Source organism: Apostichopus japonicus, chromosome 5 (assembly GCF_037975245.1).
Source record: "Apostichopus japonicus isolate 1M-3 chromosome 5, ASM3797524v1, whole genome shotgun sequence".
Lineage (NCBI taxonomy): Eukaryota > Metazoa > Echinodermata > Holothuroidea > Aspidochirotida > Stichopodidae > Apostichopus > Apostichopus japonicus.
In genome coordinates, this window is record NC_092565.1 from 15,072,730 (window position 1) to 15,097,989 (window position 25,260).

Sequence of the window (25,260 nt, forward strand, 5' to 3'; positions counted from 1 at the left end):
AAAGTTGTGGCAATGGACCTGTGTGTATATGTACAAGGACCAATGTCACGAAAGAAGATGTTTACCGTTGCCACGGAACCACTTCCGGTATTCCGCAACTCAAGTTGATGCTCTACACCGAAGGTTCACGTTGGATAACGGAGTGGCAGGATAAAAGTTAGTTGAAGTAGAGTTTTGAAGAAAAAAACGAGTACCTTCATCATTGACCCTATTATAGGCCCCTTAATTTTTGCAATATAAAATGTTTCACGATATTTATGATATGATACATGTAGGCTACCAAGTACTTAAATGGGTGAGCGGCGTTTCTCAGTGTAGGCTTATACCGTATCCGCGACATATTTCGATCACATACTTGTAGTCGGCCTCTATCCAAACAGTAGGCATAAAGCTAGGCTAGATTAAACTAAAAATACACGAGATGAGTAATTAGTTAAAATTAGATGGATATGTTAAACGAAGGAAAATTAAACATCACCAAAAACGTAGCAAATAAATACGAATTGGAATTAGGCTACTTGGTTGGTAATGGTTGGCTGATTTTCATCATGCACTTTTCATCTTGATAGACATTACACTGCCTACCTTAACTTTTAAGGCCCTAAATTATAAACAAAATATTATGGATATGGTAGACTGCACTATTGGTGGTATGGAGATCAAGATCCAGTCCATTAGTGGTCATCATGTCATTTGTTGTTGAATGTACCATTTCAATCTCGGTGTTCAGTATGTGTACCCAGCACAATATGAGCACAAAAGAGTCATATATGTGCTAAAGTCTAAAGAAATGCAAAAGAGTAGCTTCTTTCTTTTTTACAGTAATGTTCACCCTAACCTTCATAGATACATACTGCACACCAAGTTTGCAATGATACCTTCATTGACATTGGAGTTACGATCACCTATGGACTTGATCCCAATTTTTTAGCGGGAATCATTAGACTGCCTAATTTTGGTGTTTGCTAGCCAACAGAACATTTCATTTCTCAGAACTGATGAGTTTTACATTTTATTTAAGAATGTTTTACCTAAGCTGAGGAATAATTAAAAGGCGTTACCAAATATTGTGACGTAACCTTTTGTTTTAGGAAATAAGCTGTTAATCAAGACTTTGCCTGTCCTGGAGAAATGGCTGCCAGCCGGAGCTCACAGCGAAATGCCAGGGAGTTCTTTGAACTTAAGCAAAGAGCTGTTCGGTTCTACAAAGAAAATAAAGTGCCCGAGAAGCTGGAAGATATTCTGAATGCTATGGTCTACGAGCAACCACCAGATGTTTATGGGAGGCTGGTAATGAAAAAGATTTTTCTGTAATGAGTAATGTGTTTGCAAGATTTCCCTATACATTCTCCAATGCATAACCATATTTTGCTATCGTATGTATGAAATGGAAAAGCCCTGTAACTAATTATAAGCCTCTGTAATCGTCATTTATCACTTTTTATTTGAATAGATTTAGCAGTTTTTCATTGATCCCTAAGTGCTTTCAAATGTCCTTGTTTAAAACTAATGATAGCATGCTCAGGACCCATTAGTCCTTTTGTAATGTGGCACTCCATATAAAGTAGTTATAACATTACAAAACTTGCAAAAGCTACTAAGATATGAAAAACATAATTTTGTTTGTCTGTTTATTTTTTTTTAAAACAGAGTCCAGATGCTGGGTATTCCTTAATTGAAGAATGTTAAGCAGTAAGCACCCATCAAAGCAAACCCATTGGCCTTTTGCTTATTCTACCATGGTGGAATTGGTCTGCTCACATGCTTGACATCTTTGCAAAAACCCTGTGCCAAATAAAACCTTTTTTCTTTTCATTTTCTACCAGTCTGAATACTTTGAGTCTATTTCGAGCCCTATTGTCATCAGCAAATTCCAAGCTAATCAAGTGTTGGATAGCAGAGGACAACCAACCATTCAAGCAGATGTTCACTGTATTAGAAAAGGGATTGAGGAGGTATAATCAGTCAATCCTAACATACAGATATTTCATCCACATTTAAAGTTGAAGTCTATATGTTAGTGATGCTTGACACTTGAAACTTGAGTGTATTCTTTGAGTCTATAACCAGAGATGACTGAGCACTTTCTTAGGGTATCATTCTGGGAGTGTGCTGCCCAAAGGAATTTGCATCATATGTGTAGAGGTTGGGGGGGGGGGCTTCTTTCTTTACTGCAAAGGAGATGGTGGGGGGGTCCTGCATGCTGCAACACTAACACCATTAATCTGTATTATTACACACCAACCAAATTAATGATCACTTGGCACAATTTGATATTGTTTGTGACTGCTTCAGGGACAACATACCTTTTTTTGAACAACACTGATGAGTCTTACAGCAGCTTACAGGCAAAGAAAACTTTTTTCTCTCATTTGGCTACTGTGCAAATATTTGATAATGAAATGTCTCAATGATGAACTTTGTGAGGGTTCGTCATTTAATATGAATCCAGCTTTTAACATTTTGAAGAATATTTTGTGTTTGCTATAAATTTTCATAAGTTTTGTGCTGAGTAGTTGCTAATATTTTGATAAATTGACTGACCAGACCCAATTCAGAGAATGAGCTTCCATGCTGTGCATATATTACAAATAAGACAAAACTACCATGACACAGCACCAAAATACAAGAATGAATTGACTGCTATAGTTTTGAGGATGAAATTCCAATTAATAATGAACACACTGAAGCTGAATCCTGTTCATTTCAATCCTTGCAACCATAAAATATCTTCTTTGCAGGAAATGTTGTCTTTTATCCTCCACTCTGTAATCTATGGTTCATCTCCTAGTAACTAGCAATGTAATTGCTACTAGCATTACATCGTCTAGATGCATCACTGTATTAACTAAATTATAATATGTTTTTGTTTCATTCAAGTGCATGGCATCAAGTACAATGGCAAGCTTTAATCATCTCACAGATACTGCACCACCAGATCAGAAAGAATCAGAGGATAAAGAGAGGCAAGAATCAGTATTAGCTGCCATAGAGTTTATCCAAGGACCAATAAGTGAAGGATTATCAGGTTTGGATCCTACTCAACAGAAAGAGGCAGATGATATAGTTTGGTAAAAATATTGCTCATTCTTTGGAATTAACAAGTAAAGGAAGTTTTGGCTGAACATGATTTATGCTTTCTGATGCATTATTTTGTACAGGAAACAGTATTACCCTCAAGCAATAGATTTAATTGATCACAACTGGCCAGCTGTGGATGATTTGACCCCTAGCTCAATGTCAATAAGTGTTGCCTACAAGGCCAGAAGCCTGTTCTATTTGGAAAATGGGAATTAACATTGGTTTTATCAAAGATTTGTATTCATTTCTTCAATTGTGACAAACAAGATGTGTCCAAATGTGATGCATTGCCTAATATGCAAATAGGTTCACTTATTGCATTACACATCTATTAGATTGCTGGTTTCTCAATCTTTCCAAGCTTATAGTCATTGTATTTGATCAATCAATCATTTCAGAAGGGGTTAAGTTGAATTATTTTTTGCACTCAATAAATTTGTTATGTTACAATTTATCTTTAAATAGGGAAGACAGAATATGTGATATTTCTTTGTTCCTCCCTGTTTTAATATGTTATATCTCTTGAAATTATTTTGAATAGTTCTATCATCAACAAATTGAAAGAAGAAAATGAAGCCTTAAATGAAGAGAAATCTCCAGCTAAAGTTGAGATTGCAGACGAAGCCAAGTCGGAGACTTCTAAACCGGAGACCAAGAATGCCTCAGCCAAAGGCAAAAAGAAGAGCGGTAGTGCCAAGTCAACTACGGTAGTGATACAGGAACCTAAGGAGCCTATGTTTTGTGGGTGTAATGCTGTGTGTGTCGTATCACAGGCAGTAGCCAGGGTGGGGTCAGAGGTCAAAGGCATCCCACTATACGAGTATATTGCTTCCCTATGTTACGAGGTAAGTGCCAATACTGTTATATGTTGATGGTTTCAAGTTATGTCATGTGCTGACATATTAATATAAAATAAATCTTAAACTCTAGTTTCAAAGCAATTTGTGCAGAGAGGGAAATATGATATTTACAGTGGAAAAATTTATTTCCTAGCATAATTTCTGATAGTAATATACAAAATAAATAAACTTGATGTAAAACTTTAGTAGCAATAGGGTTTTCTGTGACTGCAGGATGCCCTGGTCATAAATGAAAAGGTTACGACAATAGAAATCTGACCAGGATGTAATGTACCAATCTTTAAACTCCTATTTAGTCAGGTAGAATAACATTCAGTGCGATGACCTCTGCATAGCAATCCTCAGGGTCTCCCAGCTGACCCTTATCCTTAGTTGGACATGAAAAGAACACATGGCATGTCCATATATGAGCTTCTTTGTTGGCAGACAGGGGGCTCCTGGTCTGGTGAGCTCCTTCATTGAACTTTATTCATCCTCAAAGTCGTTGTAAGAGAAATAAGCAGCAACATTCTCAACGTCTTAATTCGTGCTATTTTGTAACAGAACAGGACTTGAAGTTAGTAGAATAGTGTCACCTTTTAAAATGATAGTCAAGGGGTAAATTTAGTTCTGAACGGTGAATTGGAACACATTCTAAGCATCTTGGTGAAATTTGCATGTGTAGAATGTGTGTGTATCTCTTTAGTCAAGAGTTAGTATACCCCTGGAGCAGGCATTTAGGCAGCCAGTTGTCTTTTGCACGGCCGCTTTCGCAAAATGACAGCCTAGTTTTCTGTGCACGGCTTGCAAAATATATATGAAGCTGTGCAAAGTTTTCACTACTGAGTACGCAAATATACAGAGCTACAGAAATGAGACAACGATGTCAATATTGTTTTGGTTTTTCTCTGGTTTGTTTCCGACTTTCCCTAATTTTAGCAATCAAATCTTGTATTGACTAACTAAGCAGCTTGCATTTTACCCTCCGATATCTCTAAAAACAGTTTTTAATGGGGTGTTGCGTTCGGCATCAAGTTGCCCCAAAAGGTAGGACGCCCACTTTTAAAATTTGGTTACCCACATCTACCATTTCTGCCTCAACCCCTGCCCTGGAGTATATTTTTAGTATCCTCATGCATGCTTCTTGGAAATCTATTATTAATTCAAGTTTTCGTAGCATGATATAAATACTAACAGTTTCTAATGCATTGTTGGAAAGAATCAAGATTAAGAGAGATGAAAAAGATATCAAGTGCCACAAGAAAGCAGGAAGTATTAGTTTGTTTCATTCTCTATAACATACATGTATACATTGCTGTTGGCTGTAACATTGATAATATAGTTACTGCTACTTTAACATGTCATGTAGCTTTATTGACTATGTAACCATCCATTCATTATTGACAGATTCTTATTGATATGGTAATGTTCATTGCTTTTAAATTATGATATGGTGATGTGTTTTTGCTCTTATAGGAGTACTCAGACTACTCTGTGATCTCATCTCATTACTGTTTCCTTCATTCAAACAGGATTCTCCTTATCAGTTCTCCTATATCCCTTACCTTAATATTATGATATGGTAATGTGTTTGTACTGTTATAGGAGTACTCAGACTACTCTGTGACAATGATCTCATCTCATTTCTGCTTCCTTCATTCAAACAGGATTCTTCTTATCAGTTCTCCTATATCCCTTACATTAATATTATGATATGGTAATGTGTTTGTACTGTTATAGGAGTACTCAGACTACTCTGTGACAATGATCTCATCTCATTACTGTTTCCTTCATTCAAACAGGATTCTCCTTATCAGTTCTCCTTTCCCATACCCATGATGACTGTTCTTTCATCTGGCAAGGCCTCTCCAGGAAAACAAAATTTACTGAAAGAAGTTCTTCTAATTCCCAAACCAGATCTCTCATTCCGTGAGGTAAAATCACTTGATGATATATAATAGCCATCATGTATATTGTTTGTTCTAAATGATATGACATCTAAGAATGAAACATATCCAAAGTTTCTATATTTTATACTATTATTCTTTGGTTGCATTCCTCTATATTTCACTCAAACAACTAGAACAATGTTACCTAAGAATGATAAGTAGGATAAAGAAAAAGACTACACCTTAGAATAGTTGTAGAGAAACTGTGGATATCTTTTGTGAATAAAACATGCAGGTTGCACTTGGTTGTTACTGTGTGTCACACTTTGACCAATCCATAAATTTCCACATAAGTGGATATCCCAAGAAGAGAAGGTAAACACTGCTTGATCTAATACAGAATATTTGTGTCCCACTAACCTTGTGTAATCTTTATTTATTTATGTTTAGTTTCTTGCATAAGTATTTTGTAAGACTAATTACATTTTTCCATTATTTAAACGCTGATGTGATTTGACGGCAATGCAGAAATCTCACAAAATTTAACGTTTTAGTTGGGTTTTTTTTAATTTCTTTTCAGTCTGTGCAACAACTGACTCAGATTTACCAACGAGTCAGCAATCTACATTTCTCTAAAGTTGGAGTAAGTTGAGTATTCTGAAATATACTTTTTAAATTCACTATTTAGGGTTTTAATTAAATAGTAGATTTTAAGTATAACATACAAAATGAAGAGAATAACTTTGGCTTTCACTTACCTCAACTATCCCAGCTCTCTCAGGTATTTTCTGATGTTGTTTACCGTCCCAATATCGTCAAAGTGATCGCTGAAATCACAGCGACTGATTCTTAATACTGGAAATAGGAAGTGTCTACTTGGTTATCATAATAGTAAGTTGTGGCTTGCCAGTGTTTTCAACGTGTTTGCCTGTTTTTAGTTGAGTGGGTGTAACCTTTACAATTTATTTGTTTGCTAGTTAACCAGAGTGGCACTGCCAAGAACGGCAGGGGAGGGTGAGGGGGAGCCATGTCTCCCTCCAGATTTCTCGATCGGTACTGTAATATTTCTTACAAGTTGGTAAGCCTTCATGGTTAGTTTTTTTTTTCTATCTTCATATCTCTATCTTCATAGGTGGTAGCCTACTACACCAATGACTTTGGAGGAGTTTGTCCACAATATGACAGACCAGACCAACTTCTGGATCATATCACAGAGGCTTTACTGAGTTTAGGCCTCACAGCTGGAGAAGATGTATTCATTGGGCTCAACTGTGCTGCACATGAAATATATGATCCTGTAGGTGATCCCATTCTTGGCTGTAGTTACATGATCCTGTAATAGATCCCATTATTATATCTTGTGACTGCTGCCCAATAATTATATCATTGGATCTTGTGACATAAGATATATGATCCTGTAATTGATCACATTTGTTGGCTCTAGTTATATGATCCTGTAATAGATCCCAATATTAGATCTTGTGACTGTTGCCCATGAATTATATCATTGGATCTTGTGACATAAGATATATGATCCTGTAATTGATCACATTTGTTTGCTCTAGTTATATGATCCTGTAATAGATCCCAATATTAGATCTTGTGACTGCTGCCCATGATTTATATCATTAGATCTTGTGACATAAGATATATGATCCTGTAATTGATCACATTTGTTTGCTCTAGTTATATGATCCTGTAATAGATCCCAATATTAGATCTTGTGACTGCTGCCCATGATTTATATCATTAGATCTTGTGACATAAGATATATGATCCTGTAATTGATCACATTTGTTTGCTCTAGTTATATGATCCTGTAATAGATCCCAATATTAGATCTTGTGACTGCTGCCCATGATTTATATCATTAGATCTTGTGACATAAGATATATGATCCTGTAATTGATCACATTTGTTTGCTCTAGTTATATGATCCTGTAATAGATCCCAATATTAGATCTTGTGACTGTTGCCCATGAATTATATCATTGGATCTTGTGACATAAGATATATGATCCTGTAATTGATCACATTTGTTTGCTCTAGTTATATGATCCTGTAATATATCCCATTATTAGATCTTGTGACTGCTGCCCATGAATTATATCATGAAATCTTGTGACATAAGATATATGATCCTGTAATTGATCACATTTGTTTGCTCTAGTTATATGATCCTGTAATAGATCCCATTATTAGATCTTGTGACTGCTGCCCATGAATTATATCATGAAATCTTGTGACATAAGATATATGATCCTGTAATTGATCACATTTGTTTGCTCTAGTTATATGATCCTGTAATAGATCCCATTATTAGATCTTGTGACTGCTGCCCATGAATTATATCATTAGATCTTGTGACTTCAAGTATATGATCCTGTAATTGATCACATTTGTTTGCTCTAGTTATATGATCCTGTAATAGATCCCATTATTAGATCTTGTGACTGCTGCCCATGAATTATATCATTAGATCTTGTGACTTCAAGTATATGATCCTGTAATTGATCACATTTGTTTGCTCTAGTTATATGATCCTGTAATAGATCCCAATATTAGATCTTGTGACTGCTGCCCATGAATTATATCATTAAATCTTGTGACATGAGGTATATGATCCTCTAAGTGATCCCATTTTTTTGCTCTAGTTATATGGTCCTGTAATAGATCCCAATATTAGATCTTGTGACTGTTGCCCATGAATTTTATAATCCTGTAAGTGATCCCATTGTTGGATCTTATGACTGGCTCACAAGTTGTATGATCCTGTACTGTAAGTGATCCCATTGTTAGATCCTGTGACCGTTGCCAAATAATCATATAATCCTGTAAGTCGTGACTATTGCCCATGAATTAGATAATTCTGTAAGATATCCCATTGTTTGATCACATGACTGTTGATATACATAATTTGTTTGGTCAATTATCAGGATAAGGGCAAGTATGAGGTCATGAGTGGTGCACTGAAGACAGGAGATGATATGTTGGAGGTTTATGGTGACCTCATCACCAGATACCCAGGGATCATCGCTCTAATTGATCCCCTTAGGAAACATGTGAGTTCAATTATCTTTAGTAACCGATTCTTACCTTAGGAATGATTCGTCACCATTGTTCTTAGATTGTGCATGTACCAGTAGAACGGTGAGTTCTTCCAATCAGTGTATAGACAAGGTGTTAAGCACATTTTTCTACAATCTTTGCTATCGTCGGACAAAATTAAGAGCTTGTTGAGGCAATGAAGCTTTTGCAAATAACCGAAAGCAGTTATACAAATGTTATAAAGAAAGTAACACAGTGTTCTGCTTATTTGAACTCAAGTGGGCAGATCATCCCAGCTCGGATCTTTGGGGCATTTATCTGTAAATTCCCAACCTAAGTAAAGGACCACTCCACATGGGTGTGTTCTTTGTCAAAGTCCTTATTAAGTACACACTGTTTGCAGTTAATTAGGGGGGAGAGATGAACTGAAATTTGTTTTAACTGCATGAATTTATATACTGTAGATCATTAAATACTGAGTGGAATCTCTAACTACCAGAGATGATTGGCAATAACAGTCAAGAAACCTGTGTATCTATCTAGGTTAATTAATTCCAGTTGGGTGAAATAAACCTGTAGAAAAGGGATGTGTGAGGGACTTTTGTAATAAATGGAAATACAAAGAGTAGCAAACAAGAAGGATCATTTGATGGTACCTAAATTAAGCAAAGACCGACTTTCCTTAGTTTACATAACCGTGGAAACTTGTGAATGTAAACACTGACCTAACATTTTGGAAGACCATACAAATTGTTATGTCAAAAGTGTCAAAATGCTTGCCTGTTGTAACTGTAGCTAGTTTGCGTCTGTCACTATAAAGGCCACCTTAACTGTGTCATAATATATATATCAACACAATTAGTTTCCCAGTTGTGAATATTTACTTAGGTGCTGATAAATTCCTGTAAATGAATGAAAGGTGTGTCATTAATTTCAGCTCACAGCATGTCTTTCCTCTTGTATATTCCAGGATATTACTGCCTTGGAAAGGTTGTGTTCTCAGTTCTCTGAGAAGTGTTTCATTCTTGGGGACCAAGTTTATCCTAGACCAGAGAAATTCCTCCTCACTGGGTTTGATAAACTGAACTTAAATGGTGCCACCTTAAAACTGCAGCAGATGACAGCTGTAACAGATGTGTTGAAAGCTTCAAGAATGATACATGGTGTGTATAGGCTGGTATAGCCATATGTAATGAATTTATCAAAGGTTAATGGGCTGGTGTAGGCATGTTATGATATCACCATAAATACGTGCCGGGATGTAACCCGGACAAATTTGAGTGCAAGTTGTCATTTTTCTATATTCTGGCTAACTCGGGTCATTTCGTCAACAGTTCTAGCATCCTTTCCTATTGATGTAACTTAAGTCGGGTCAATCATGAAAGGGATGAATTCCGGTTTGGTGCTGGTCAGTAGGCCTGAGTGCCGATTGGTACAGACTGCCACCAACCAGCTAAGCTACATCACTCATACATGGTATGCATAGGCTGGTATACATGGCCATGTAGTTTAATAACCATAGCTGCTATAGACCTGTGATATTGTCATAGGTAGAGTGTATTCATGGGCTGGTGTAGCTATGTTGTATTAACCATAGCTGTTATCAGCCCCCCCAATGAAAAAGTTGAGGGGGCAAATGCATGATAAGCCCCCCCAATATTTACCAAGGCTCCGAAACGTGCATCTGCCCATTTTTCAATGCATACTTGTGGATCTGTCCGATGCACACGTATACTATATAGGTGTAATCATTTTAGTAATTGCTGGGGGACCCTGGTCCCTCGGCCCGTCCCCTGGCTATAGACCACATTGTCACCCCAACCGCGTCTTCACGCCCCGTGAAAAGTGGAAGCAGTTAGTGTGAGTACCGGTAAGCTAACACAACTTCGTCTTAGGCCAATGACTTGCCTCATTTCAGCCAGTTCTCCAACATCCCCTTACTTAGTGGCGGAGCGTCCATATATAGTCAGGGGGCGGATCCCCCCCCCCCCTCCTGACGGACTCAAATGGACTGCTGGCGCCCTTTTCAGCTTTTCACTACTTTTAACTTATTCGCGATTATTGACTATTTTATTGCGCTCTCATATACCTATTGACATTTGTCATATTCTGTTGGTGTAATTTTCCGACAAAATGGCGACGACACCTATTTATTCTCCGTTTATCTGCAAATTAGCAAGGCCCGGAAAGGGTCATTTCCTGCAATCTAGGGAGTAACTTTACTCAAAAATTTTCTGTACGCTCCGCGCCAACCTGTGGTGGCGCTCCGCTTAGATAGTGTCGAAAACGCCCCTACAGTGTCAATGGGCTGGTATAGCTATGTAATGGTATCACCATAGGTACATGGTGCACATGTGCTGGTTTTGCTATGTAGGATTAACCATAGCTATTACAACCATGTAATGTTGTCATATGTACATGGTGTCAATGGGCTGGGTATATCAGTGTAATTATATTTCATAAGTGTATGAAATAAGTTATAAAGTGATAGGGGTATGGTGATATAGCTATGTAATGATATATCACCATACCTCTATCACTTTACCGCCACACCTCAACAACTAACACTGTTGTCAAGAAATAAACCACTGGTAACTCTAGCAATTCAGCTTATTGCAACAGCTGCCCAAGACTTTCATTGACAGGCCAGAATACATGTAGATTATCAAGGCATATTGTGATAGGCTTTTTTTTTTATGTATTTTTTTTTACAGATAACGGATGTGTGAGTATCATCGCAGGAGTACAGGGTGACACGACAGATCCTTTTCTCGCAGACTTGGTAATTGGTTAAATGTGTTTAGATAAAGATTTCACGTTGGGTATTGTTCTCAACTCTTTCATGGAAACAAAAACAGGAAATAAGTCTGACTTTTTTTGAAATCTTCCATACAATTGTTTGAAACGTTTGAGTAAACAAATATTTCCTTATCTGTCTCACTCAGAACTTTTATGAGCATTTCCATGTGAATATTCCAACTCACAGACAGGAAACATATTTCCTGATGTTCATATAAAACAACAGACTTGTTATCTTTTTAGATAATTTATGATTAATTTCTTGATAATGAAGACACACTAAAGTCAACATACAGAGGGAAATCCCTTAACAAAAAGAAATACACAAGAATATGAAAAAAAAACTAAATATTAAAAAATATAAGAAACATTATTAGAAATAGGACACAATTCATGGGTTAGATGAAAATCGTGTTCTATATACAGTACTATATACAGTTCATATACAGTTCTGTATACAGTTCATATACAGTACTCAATACAGTACTTTATACAGTACAATAAATGCATATAAATATATGAAAGACATTTAAGTGTTACATATGTTACTGTAAGTATATATATAACTGCCCACAAAGAAGACGACATTTATATGTACATTGGTACAAATATTTTAATTACACTTTCATGATATAGTTCTCAGTAAATCCAGCAAATCACATCATACCGACCAACTACCAACCGAGCAATTAGCAACACACTGATATGTAGAGTATAAATTACCAAGTGTGAGGTACATAGTAAGTACATACATCCCCAGCTATTAAAACTTCAATTCATTTTCCTCTATAGGCTGTGGGTGCTCAAGCTACCTTTGTCAAATTTGGGGCTCCAACCAGAGGTGAACGTGTAGCTCTATACAACCGCCTGAGTAGAATTTCGGATGAACTGAGCTCAAAGGGAGCCCTCGTGGCTAGAACCAAGTTTCCTTTCCGTGCAATTCATCAGCCCGAGCCTCAAGATGGAGATGACGATGGTACCTCACAGACCAAAGATGACGAAAGTAAAGAACCTGAGAGCAAAAATTGAAATTTCTATCCGACTTTAAAGGAAAAGGGACGTGGAGAACTGAAGTGGCTATTGAACAATTTACTTTGTTAGTCATTGCCAGATATAAAAAAAAACTTTGCTGATTTGTCCTGAAGTTGTAAAAAGCTACAATTATATTGCACTTACATACACCATAATTTACTTTGTCTCATATTGACTGTCGTTGTTATCCTGGTACATGAAGAGTATTTACCATTTATTTTTTTATTTTTTATTTATTTGATTCCATAACAGCATTCTGCTACCATCAGCAGTATCGTGGACATTAACCAGAATGCTAAAGTGCATTGAAGTTTTGATTACTTCATTGCAATAGACTTCAGCTTATTCACCAGAAACAGCTATTATAAATATCCTGATTCCTACCATGAGATATAGTATCATGTTTAAATAGTTCCCATAGTTTGACTGCTGGTGCCCCAGATGACCTTCGACCTCTACCTAAAGCAATTGAGTTTTGCTATTCCATATAAAACATCCACATGCCACTTATAAAAAATCTCCATTCTTCCTAACTTGAGATATAGTGTTTACAAGGTTTTCAGTGTTTGACATCTGGTGACCTCAGATGACCTTTAACCTCAATAAAAATTCTGCAACTGTTGAGTTGGTGTTGTTATTCAATGTAATGTAAATATTTCCAATCCTATCTATTTATTCTTTTTGTGAAGAAATATATGTCATGCTGAGGAATTTATGTCTCATGAATTTTAAAGAAGAATACTTTTACCTGATTATCAACTAGAAGATTTTCTTTTTCATTAATACTTCTTTCTCAGCAGAAATGGTATGTGCATTCTAATTTAGGTTGGGGGACGGGCGGGGGGGGGGGGTAACAATTGACACCAATGACCTTGTTACACACTAGCACCATAATTTATTCTATATAAGTGACACATATTGTTGGACTGCACAACAATTCAAGTCAGGGTCACAAGTTATAAACTGTTCTATTGGCTACGTAACCACATTTGGAAAGGTAGATATTATTTCAGAGTTTGTCCTCTGTTGAATGGTTTTATACTTACTGGGTTTTTTATCCATTTTCTGAGTTCAGAACTACTTTGACACCCAAATGATCTGAAGCAGCAACAGACTGCCTCCCGTTGTCATCCAATAATCCAACTGACTGGGTGTTAATGCCCGACTCCTCACGGATGAAAATATAATCAATCTATATTTGTAACAGTAAATAAAATCTGTTAGCTTACAATTATGAGCGGACAATTATGAGCAGACATGACTATAGAGTTAAAGAAAAATAGCTACATTAGCCACATTTCCAAGAACAGTGCTTTTTAAGACATTTTATGGAATAATTATTTGCATTTGATTCACTTTTGTGTTTAGAAATACTCATGGATGACTTTGACTTGGGCAGAGCAGTTTTCATCATCAGGCAATGCTTCTTTTTGCTTTACCTTAAAGTCCGTTTAAGAGTTTAACATTAGTTAAACATTAGTAACTTCAGAGGATATGCAAATGGGCAGCTGATTTCCATATTATCTACCAGACACACCAACTACAGAATACTATTTAATACTACTACACTACAATATCTAAAACACACAAATAAAAACACAGATTAGTACAGGATACTACTACACCACACAATACAGAGTACAACCACTACAACACAATATCTACCACACACCCACTAAAGAATAATACTACTACAACACACAACTACTACAGAATAGTACAGGATACTACTACACCACACAATACAGAGTACAACCACTACAACACACTATCTACCACACACACACACTAAAGAATATTACTACTACAACACACACACACCAGCTACGGAATACTATATAATACTACTACACTACAATATCTAAAACACACAAATACTACAGAATAGTACAGGATACTACTACACCACACAATACAGAGCACTACCACTACAACACAATATCTACCACACACATTCACTAAAGAAATATTACTACTACAACACACCAGCTACAGAATACTATATAATACTACTACACTACAATATCTAAAACACACAACTACTACAGATTAGTACAGGATACTACTACACCACACAATACAGAGTACTACAACACAATATCCCCCTACCACACACACCCACTAAAGAATATTACTACTACAACACACACACCTACTACAGAATGCTATATAATACTACTACACTACAATATCTAAAACACACAAATACTACAGAATAGTACAGGATACTACTACACCACACAATACAGAGCACTACCACTACAACACAATATCTACCACACACATTCACTAAAGAAATATTACTACTACAACACACCAGCTACAGAATACTATATAATACTACTACACTACAATATCTAAAACACACAAATACTACAGATTAGTACAGGATACTACTACACCACACAATACAGAGCACTACCACTACAACACAATATCTACCATACACCCCCACTAAAGAATAATACTACTACAACACACACACCTACTACAGAATTCTACCACTATACTACACACACCCTTTTTCTCAGGTCACCATCAAGAGTGCTGAATGTCAATCCTTCATCTTTTTCCTCATTCATCTGGTATCTCCCAGGAGCATTGGGTCTAGTTTATAGAAAAAGAAATAGATATAAAATAAACAGTGACCCTGAACAAGAAGGCAATATGATGGTTGATTTGTAACAATAATATGACATTACAACAAATGTACATATTTTTGTCAGGTTGTCAGGCTATGTTTATTAAGATAAGTTTTAAAAGTGTCAAGGTTGATTGTTACCACTTATCTTGTCAAGTTATCATATTACACCAAGATAGCAACTTGACAAAAATCATTGAGTTGTTGTTTGCCATTAACTTTAACAAAACTTCAACACTTATTTGTCAAGTAACATTACATTACATGACTTCTTCCACAAAACCGGTCACACTGTCGCTGAGTTACCCAATGGAGCTAGGTTTACTTCACTTTACAGTAATTAGAACACATGACATTTGTATTTCAAGTTACACTTCATCTCATCCACAAATTGTAAATTGTCAAAATGTTGTGCTATGGTAACCTTGACAACATGTCAATGACTGAGAAATTTGTTGACACTGACATGATGTTCCTGACCAAAAACATCAAATTGTCTGTATAAGTCTCCATCTTGAATGTTTGTTTAGAGCCAACTATACACACATACTGTGTAATTCTTTCAGATGCCATTAATGTAGACACACATACACAAAGTTTTGTTTACTCTCCATCTGACTAGTTTAAAGCTATGAATATGTATTTGTAGACTACTGATATATGCCATATACTACACACAGTGTCACACTTTACACAACAGTGTCACACTATAATAGGATTCTAATCCAATCAAACAATGGGATTTTAAAACTATGGTTGGCCATCTTTGCTATTACTTTGTGTGGCAGGATGTGCTTATTATTAGACATAGCTGTAGAGGTATAGGTTTTAGTTGTGTGTATCCTGACTTAGATTCCTGAGCTGTAAGTACCAAACCAAAATACATACGTAGCAAGAATTACTTAAATTAATGGAACCTGTCTCTTTTGACGACAATACTACACCTTGCTTTGAGTACCAAACCAAAGTAAAGTTGTAAGCTGTAAGTACCAAACCAAAATACATACGTAGCAAGAATTACTTAAATTAATGGAACCTGTCTCTTTTGACGACAATACTACACCTTGCTTTGAGTGTTTTAGCCTTGCATCATTAACCACAGCATCAGGAATCAGATTCATGCAGTATTTCACTGTTTAACTTGACTTTATCTGTTCATATCTTCATTTTATGTATATTCACAATACCTTGGTTCTTTATGGAACAGGAGCCATCCATCTCGTAGTCCTTCTGTTCGGGTTCCATTTATTTCTACTTCGCCCATCAGAAATCTGAAAGTCAAGAAAGTTTGTTTCCTGAATATCACAATTGCAATATAAGTTGTAAATTGCTATGAGCAAATAAAAAACTGCATTATGTTTCTGTTCCAACCTTCTTAAAGTTTCTTTGGAAGAAATATCACTATAAGATTCCTAAAAAATCAAACAAGACCATGAAAACTACAATTTCATGTTGTGTCAGCCATTAGACATACCTTGAGTAACCTTCTAAAACTGAAGTAGGATATCCTACATTTGTAAAGGTCAGAATCAGTTTGGATGTTGTTTTAAGTTACTCTGTCTGCAGAAGTTAAGGCAATACCTACCCTCATACTGTTAACATCACTTCAAATGAACTATGAGTAAACTTACATAGGCCTAGGACTAATACGACTTACATAAAACACTGAATCACAGGTAGCAACAAATGGACCTACCCAGAAAATGTTATGATTTATAAAAGGAGCTTCAGTGCTTAAGCTCAGTTAACAAGCATGTAGAATTAAAGACCAAATCCAACCAATTTTGGATTTAAAAGAGTATCTGTTTACAACCACAGGCTTATTATTAGCATTGTCTTCAGCAAATCTTTTATAAATTATATATCTAAGCCAGAAACAACGCTGTAGGTACTGAGGATTTCATCAGACACTTGTATGAATACCTTGTATGAATACCTTGAAAATAGTCTACAGATCACATGGTTAACTATAATGATATGTTACTATTGCAGAGTAAACAACATCTCTGTACTCAATATTGTGTACCTACCCCAGGGATGGAATTGTCTTTAAATGTACTACCTTTTACCTGTGTTACCCATGCAAGCAGCAGTACATTTCTTCACCTCATACCATATCCATTATACTACCTCATAACCAATATCCATTCCGCCCGAACTACCCCCCCCCCCCCATTTCTGTGTTTGTCTTCTAGACAAGAAATTGTTTCACATTATTAGGATATGGACCAGGTGGCATTGAAATGCCATTTTTTATTTTCTTGTTTGATAATTCCAAGCAGTTTCACATCTTAGTTGTCTGTTCTCAAGGAATTCATGATATTAACCTGATAGATTTCTCATGAGGCTCAGCATTTAGATCTCCCATCAGCAAAGCTGGACCTGGATATTTCTCCATGAATTTCCAAATTTCAACAACGGACCTTTCACGAGCCGTCTGGCTTAATGAAAGATGGGTGACAAATACATGCAACTGTAGAGATACAAGCAAATTAAATGAAAAGATTTTCAACTAGTGGTAAAAACTTTCAAGTTATGCAATGACAATAACTTGGTGTGGATTTACTTTACTTCAACTTCTGCAGTCCTGATTCCACCAATGAACTATAACATATTTCAAGCTTTTGTAACTTAAAAAATAAAGTAACACTTCAACAAGGGAGTATTAAAAAAACAAAATACAATCTATATCGTAAATCTAAAGTTTTTGTTTCATTTCGATGCCTGGCAAGCATTTTCAATAACACTATAAGTATAGTCTAGCCATAAACCTGTTTTCTTACATTTCAATACTTGGAAAGCCTTTATATTGTCAGTACCATAATGGTGATACCTTAAATGTTCATAACTAAATGTTCCTTTTATCTAGATATTCCTGATTCCACCAATGAACTATAACATATTTCAAGCTTTTGTTACTTTAAATATAAAGTTACGCTTCAACAAGGGAGTATTAAAAACAAAATACAATCTATATCGTAAATCTAAAGTTTTAGTTTCATTTCGATGCCTTTTATCTAGATTAACGACATTTGTCTAGATTTTGTATGCCTTTTATCTAGATTAACGACATTTACAAAGCTGTTGATGAGGTCGATTACATACGTTCTTGATCCTAGGAGTTTCTATCTCAGCATGAAGACAAATACGCTGGTGTCTATCCTCGTCATCTGCGCTGATTCTAGTGATATTAAGAATGTTCAATAAATCAGTAAAACACATAATAATAATCAGTTACTCACAGAAGTCAGTCCCACAAAATTTCTTAGTTTTAATTTACATTCAATAAGCAGATAATGCTTCTTCTAAATATTTCTCTTACAAAGGATGACATGCAAATATTAAGACAAACCAGGCTAGATGTATATCTGTGAACACATATCTTTTTCAACTAAACATACTTTTGTAATAACTCAGGGGTTGATAAAGGGGTTGTGTCCCCCCCCCCCCATACACACACACATTATTTTTGGCACTAAGAAATATGTACATTCAATTTTCTAGGGTACAAATGTAATAGTGGACAGACTGTCGGAATGACTCACACAACAAGAATTCCTTACATTTTATCAGTTTTTTTATGCACAGCTATTTCGGTAGTAATTGCAATAGCAGCAAATTGTTGCTGTGAACCTTCCCTCCCCTACCCCTACCCTGATCTGAAGTGTTTCTTCTAAATGGCATTAAACCTATACTGATTAAAACAAGACCAAATTCACCCCCACTCATCCCTTATTATTCAAATAGGTGAGTTACAACAGTTGCTATGGTAAGTATGAATACAAGTAACTGGTTTAATTACTGACCTACTTAATAGTATATAATCATGACTCTTGATAGGATATCTGCTGAATATTGCCAATCCCTCCTCAATCCTGCCAACAAAATCCTTGGGAAAGCTCATGGCTGGTTGAAAGACAAACTGCAACATAGAAACAGAACAGAGAAACATTACTATTCTCATAACCTATCTAAAAACCTTGAAAACTTCTAACTTGCAGAGTGACTGTAAACACCATTGATTATGTAGAGCTAACGTCAGGTCCGGACCAATGTTTTACCCTGGCAAATGACTATCGAGATCCCCATTTTCTGTCTTTTTTTAATCACGAATTTAATTAACGAACAAAACCTCTATTAAATAAAAGAGAGAGCTATGAAATAAAGACTTCTGTGCAATGAAGGGTACTACACACCACAAAAATTCTTCCCTGGCCTTTGTAAGCTGTTTTCCACTATACTCAATGAAGTAAGAATATTTGTCTTTTAGTTTTCCAAAGGCTGATTAGAGCCACTTTTGCATGTTACAATACATGGCATACAAAACCTAGAATGGTAGGGTCAATGTTGAAAATTCAGAACTACAGTAAGCACGGCCTTATCACACAGCCTTTCATCACAGCCTCATCATGCTGACATTCCAAACCTTATCATGCTGCCGTTTTGCACTGCCCTATGTCACTGGCATTCTGCACTGCCCTGTACTGTCGTTCCGCACCGTCCGATCACACTGACGCTTTGCACTGCTTTATTTCGTTGTTGTTCTGTACTGCCCAACCACACTGACATTCTGCACCGCCTTAACACACTGCTGTTCCGCACTGTGTTATCAAGCTGTCATCCACACTTTTATCATACTACTGTAATGGATGAACATCACAGATGACTATGAAGTGTGGTCTTACCTGGTAAAGAGGTAGGTATTCCCTGAGATGATCGATCTGACTTGGCCCATTTATCAACTTTGAGAAATCAAAGCGGACCTCTTGGAAAGCAATTACATCAGCCTGAGATTCTGAGACCAACTGCAAAATAATAAAAGTCTCTCTCATATGGATTCAGGATACATAAAATTGCCAAGTAACATCACACTAGACATGACACTTTTTAAGATATTTAAGTTAGTTACAGTATGTCAATCACAATACTGTTAACATCTATTCATGTTAACCCAAGAACACATCATTTCATTATTCTTCATTATAAATTCAAAGCATGTCAGTGACCAAGAAACTAAGATTCATTGCCTATCAAATAAATGAAACATTCTGTGCCATGCATCGTCGCTATCAGTGTATTAAATCCTTACCTTCCCTAAACGTTTTATTCGTGCATAGTACATTTCTTCTGGTCCTACGGTCTGAAAGTTCCAGATATTATAAGTAACCACGGTGACCAACGATGATGTATACTTGTTGGGGACATCATCCTGGCATGGTACTGAGGATGATGTATCCAAGGATTGGCAGTTACCCTGTAGACTGGCAGATGATTCAGTCGGACAATCCTCTTGTCCGAGAATAGATTCAGAAGCAGCATGGCATTGTTTGGACGGTAGACTAAACGTATGGGAATACAGGTAGGGGATTCGTTCTCTACTTAATGTAACCACAAACTTATGCTCTATAGAGTCGTCTGTGTTCTCCCACTTTAAAGTTAACATAAAACTTATGCCAATGATAGCTTTTTTCTTTTGAAATTTGTCTCCTGATCTGGAAGGAGATACTTCCTGGTAGAACAACGGAGTCTGATTATCAGAAGTACACTGCAGTTTCTGGAAGAGACGAAAATAGCAAGAAATTTCCATCAACGAGAAAGGCATGGAAATAGGGCAAAGCTTACTTCATTGATAGTAACAAGTATGACTTTACCATAATGTTAACAAACATTTATTTGGCGAAAATGACAACATAAAAGGGGAAAGTGATATTACAACCAACTGATTATGATTACCACACTTTTTATGCTGAATTTAACACTTTCCCCTTTAACAATGCTTAGGTAGTATATGTCAAATATTGTGGAAGGTCTGATGTCATTCACCTAACAACTGTAACTTACTTTGGGAGAAAATTTCCAGCAACTTCTACTCAGAATAGTGTTCTTATTTGTTAACCAAGACACTCAAATGAACATTATAACTAGCAAATAATGATACTTTCATCCATTGATATAAAACTTGACTAGTCACTATAATGAAATGCATTTTTATAGTATTTTGGTATCAAATTGTATAAATTATCTAGTAAAGTTAACACAATGTGCTACTGTATAGTGAACACAAATGTTCAGCAAGTAATCAAATTTGATGTTATTATTTTCCTTACTGTTCTCTGCACATTAGTAACAGTTGGGAATACAAAGTCTCCAGTAGGGTTTTTTGGTATGGTGTCCACGTAGAACTTCTGCAGATGTTGCAATGAAACCTATGAATGAGAATGACCAGCATAAGTAGACAACTAGAAATAATTTTGAATACTTATTGATATAGGCTACCGGTTTGAGCTTTTCCTCTACATATTGTAACTCAGTAAGATTTGTGTGGCCCCTAAAAGTTTGGAGCGGAATACCCATGTCCCTGGAGCCACAACAGAGCAATGTCACAACTTGAGTTCATATTGCAATAAACTCCAAAGGAACATAGTGAATTAGACCAACTACTTTCCATACTGAAATACACAATTTTCAAAAAGTATGTCATTAAATACACCATAATGGAATTATTTTACCCAATGTTCAAACAAGACAGTACACAGAAGTCACCTGATTCCTGTAGCCTAAGAACAAATCTGTGTCCTCCAATACTTCCTGTTGTAACAGGTCTGTCACAGTAGCAAAGTCACTACAAACTAACAGAAATTAATATATCAAATTGGCACCTAGAAATTCTGAGTTTCAGCTACTTAGACTCCATGAAGCACTGACACAAGAGCCTATTATACCTCACATGATAAGAATCAAATCAACAATTTATGATTATCTGGCAGAAACAAATCCTGTCATAATGCATGTGTCATGTCAAGACTGTAGAGACACTCAAGAGACACGCAAGTTTACACCATGATAGTGTATGCTCTACTGATCTATTTACTCCAGGACCAGGAATGTGTGACTACACATCCCTGGATGTAAGCTCATTACTTAAAATAGGCTTATACAGATTACACTTAGCATTACTTAACATATAGTTAGAATATCTTAAGGATTCCAATAGGATAGGATTTACTGTACAAAGAATACTTGATATCTATTACAGGCTTACTTGGGCTTACTAAAGATTACTTACAGTGCTATTCCAACAAGTGATCCCTACAAGACATTAAAAGTGGTGACACATCTCATATATGATGGAGCTGTTCTATTCGACATGAACTATATTTTGCATGCACCCCACAGAAGAGTCAGGAATGCACCAACCTGAAGCTATCACAGGATTCATCCCAGGATTCAGATTCATCCCAGGATTCATCACAGGATTCATCCCAGGATTCAGATTCATCCCAGGATTCATCACAGGATTCTGAAGCTATCACAGGATTCATCCCAGGATTCAGATTCATCCCAGGATTCATCACAGGGTTCATCCCAGGATTCAGATTCATCCCCGGATTCATCACAGGATTCTGAAGCTATCACAGGATTCATCCCAGGATTCAGATTCATCCCAGGATTCATCCCAGGATTCAGATTCATCCCAGGATTCATCACAGGATTCTGAAACTATCACAGGATTCATCCCAGGATTCAGATTCATCCCAGGATTCATCACAGGATTCATCCCAGGATTCATCACAGGAATCATCCCAGGAATCAGATTCATCCCAGGATTCATCCCAGGATTCATCCCAGGATTCATCCCAGGATTCTGAGGATGAATCTGAATCCTGGGATGAATCCTGTGATAGCTTCAGAATCCTGTGATGAATCCGGGGATGAATCTGAATCCTGGGATGAATCCTGTGATAGATTCAGAATCCTGGGATGAATCCTGTGATGAATCCTGGGATGAATCCTGTGATGAATCCTGGGATGAATCCTGTGATGAATCCTGGGATGAATCCTGTGATGAATCCTGGGATAGCTTCAGGTTGGTAGGAATGCGAGTTGAGCTTAAAGTCAATGCACTGTAAACACTTACTACCTTACTACTATTATCACACTTCATTTATTATTATTAGCATGATTAAAATTTCTAAAATGTGTCGCTCGGAAAATATAATTCATACTGTGGTCATTTAAGATGATAAGTGACATAGGCCTAAATACTTTTTAGTTTTACCTGTACAATGTTTGTAAGTCCTGGATCAGTTGAATTTATTGACTCAAAATCTTTAAGAATACCACCATAAAGAAGATTTGCTGAGGTATCTGAAATGGCAAAACAAATTATGAATTTAGTTTATTAGTCCAAAACTTTCAAAGCCATTTAAGTAATAGATTGTATACTACTACTAGACTACATTGTAAACAGCATTGCTACGGGACAATATTGGATTATACTGCTAATTTTCAGGTTTTGAGGAGTCAAAAGTACTTTATTTTATGCTTAGAAACTGGGTAACTGCAATCAAAAGTATGCCCATCTGTAATGTTAAGTGATAATGGACAAGATTATTGATGGCTAAGTCTGCTAGTCTGACCACAGTGCCCAAAATGCAGCATCTTTGAAGAATTTTGGTAAATATATAAACAGGAAGCTGCAATATCAATAGGCAGGTTTCAGTTGTTTTTCGCATACGTTATTTTCCGCTGATTACTTTCCGCTGAAAAAATTCTTCTGCGGAAAACACCTTTTTTTCACCTTCCTGTATACTATATTTTCCGCATATTTAAGGATACCAAATTCAGGCAGGATGATTAAAATAACATGAGAAAGTATCAAAGAACGTCGATAAAGGATGGTTAGACTGAGTTCATGTCAGAAAAGTTAAGCTGCTTATAATACAGAGGCTTGGGGGTGTGTAATTAGGGATTATTAAAGAAGTATGTGGTGGTCGGCCGATAAAAGGGCAAAGGAACACCCGCGTTATGAAGGATTGACTATCTAATAAAGTATTAAAACTGCGGTCGGCGTAATGATAGTTTAAAAAAAAAGTTGTGAAAGGCGGTATCTTTGATTTTCGCTGGAAATGGCTGTATAAGTAAGGGCTGTTTTAATAGTCGAACACGCATTTTGCACCACCTTTCTTACGAGTTACATCTAAAATCATGGCCGATTTATCCTGTTACAGTTAAATCCTATCTTCTCCACCTTCCTAAATCATTCCATGTGCCTAATCAATTCAGTAAGTTATTCTGTCCCTCCAAAAAAAAAACGTTACTTTCCGCTGAAAAAAACGTTGTTTTCCGCTGACAAATTTGTTTGCGGAAAACACCGTTTTGTTTCAGCGGAAAGTAACGTGTGCGGAACACAACGGTACCCCAATAGGCACATCTGAATTTGGGAAACGATATTCACATTCATGTGGTAAAGACTATCATTTGCTTAAAATGACCATTAAGGAAAAAGTACAAGATTCTTGTATACTTGAAGTTAAAAAGCAGTATTAATGGAATAAATTTACATTAAGCGGCTAGGACCTAGGCCTAGTCATAACTCGTTAGCAACCCCAGCTTGACCCAATGAAAGTTTATATGCTGGGCTAGGACTGCATGTTTTCAGTTTGCTTCTATGACTGGTTAGGGACAACATTAGTTGAAAGGCTTAAAAGCAATTGCTTACCAAATATGCCCTAGGCTAGGTCACAGTAAGCTAGGCCAGCTATAACTAACGTAAATAATGCTTACTGTACTACAAATACAATACTAATAGTAATACTAGTGTAGTAGTTAGTAATAGTAGTACTAGTAGGATATGCTAGACTGCAGGCCTAAGTTAAGCCTAACGTTAATAACTACTCCTAGGCTAGTCTGCAGAACTCACCGGCCATCATGATATACAAGATAATTAAAATATAATACATATTTGGCAAATAGCACTCGGGCCGGTACGCCCGAAGCTCAACCTTCAGAATCCACTATAAACTAGGAGTACCACGGTTGCTGAGGTTTCGTTTTGTACACTCAAATTCACATGATTGTTGTATGGACCGTGGATTCTGTCCTGAACTACAAAACGACTTTTAGCAAGTTGAAACTTTTTAGATTAATA

General features: G+C 36.4%; 3 protein-coding genes across 4 annotated transcripts in view; 1 reads left to right on the plus strand and 2 right to left on the minus strand.

Annotated features, from left to right (window-relative positions):
- LOC139967792 (uncharacterized) overlaps positions 1-6,721 on the minus strand; it is a 52,407-nt gene extending 45,686 nt beyond the window's left edge. The window contains exon 1 of one of the 2 annotated variants that reach the window (XM_071971884.1): positions 6,568-6,721. The gene's annotated coding sequence lies outside the window, so the exon portion shown is untranslated. The remainder of the gene's footprint in view (positions 1-6,567) is intronic. The other variant, XM_071971883.1, reaches the window with a different exon arrangement.
- LOC139967791 (enolase 4-like) lies at positions 10-13,440 on the plus strand. Its single transcript, XM_071971880.1, has 12 exons — positions 10-156; positions 1,092-1,290; positions 1,827-1,955; positions 2,881-3,071; positions 3,623-3,926; positions 5,723-5,854; positions 6,390-6,452; positions 6,942-7,106; positions 8,746-8,871; positions 9,828-10,020; positions 11,572-11,639; positions 12,449-13,440. Exons 2-12 carry the CDS (start codon positions 1,132-1,134, stop codon positions 12,683-12,685), a joined length of 1,767 nt encoding a protein of 588 aa, XP_071827981.1. The 5' UTR covers positions 10-156; positions 1,092-1,131; the 3' UTR covers positions 12,686-13,440.
- Positions 12,008-25,223, minus strand: LOC139967793 (uncharacterized). The gene is made up of 12 exons (XM_071971885.1): positions 25,033-25,223; positions 23,389-23,477; positions 21,437-21,535; positions 20,419-20,883; positions 20,015-20,134; positions 19,136-19,251; positions 18,435-18,510; positions 17,657-17,802; positions 16,517-16,600; positions 15,208-15,295; positions 13,735-13,880; positions 12,008-12,668 (listed from the first exon to the last, which is right to left on the minus strand). Exons 1-11 carry the CDS (start codon positions 25,070-25,072, stop codon positions 13,743-13,745), a joined length of 1,461 nt encoding a protein of 486 aa, XP_071827986.1. The 5' UTR covers positions 25,073-25,223; the 3' UTR covers positions 12,008-12,668; positions 13,735-13,742.
- Between the last annotated feature and the right edge of the window lie 37 nt (positions 25,224-25,260).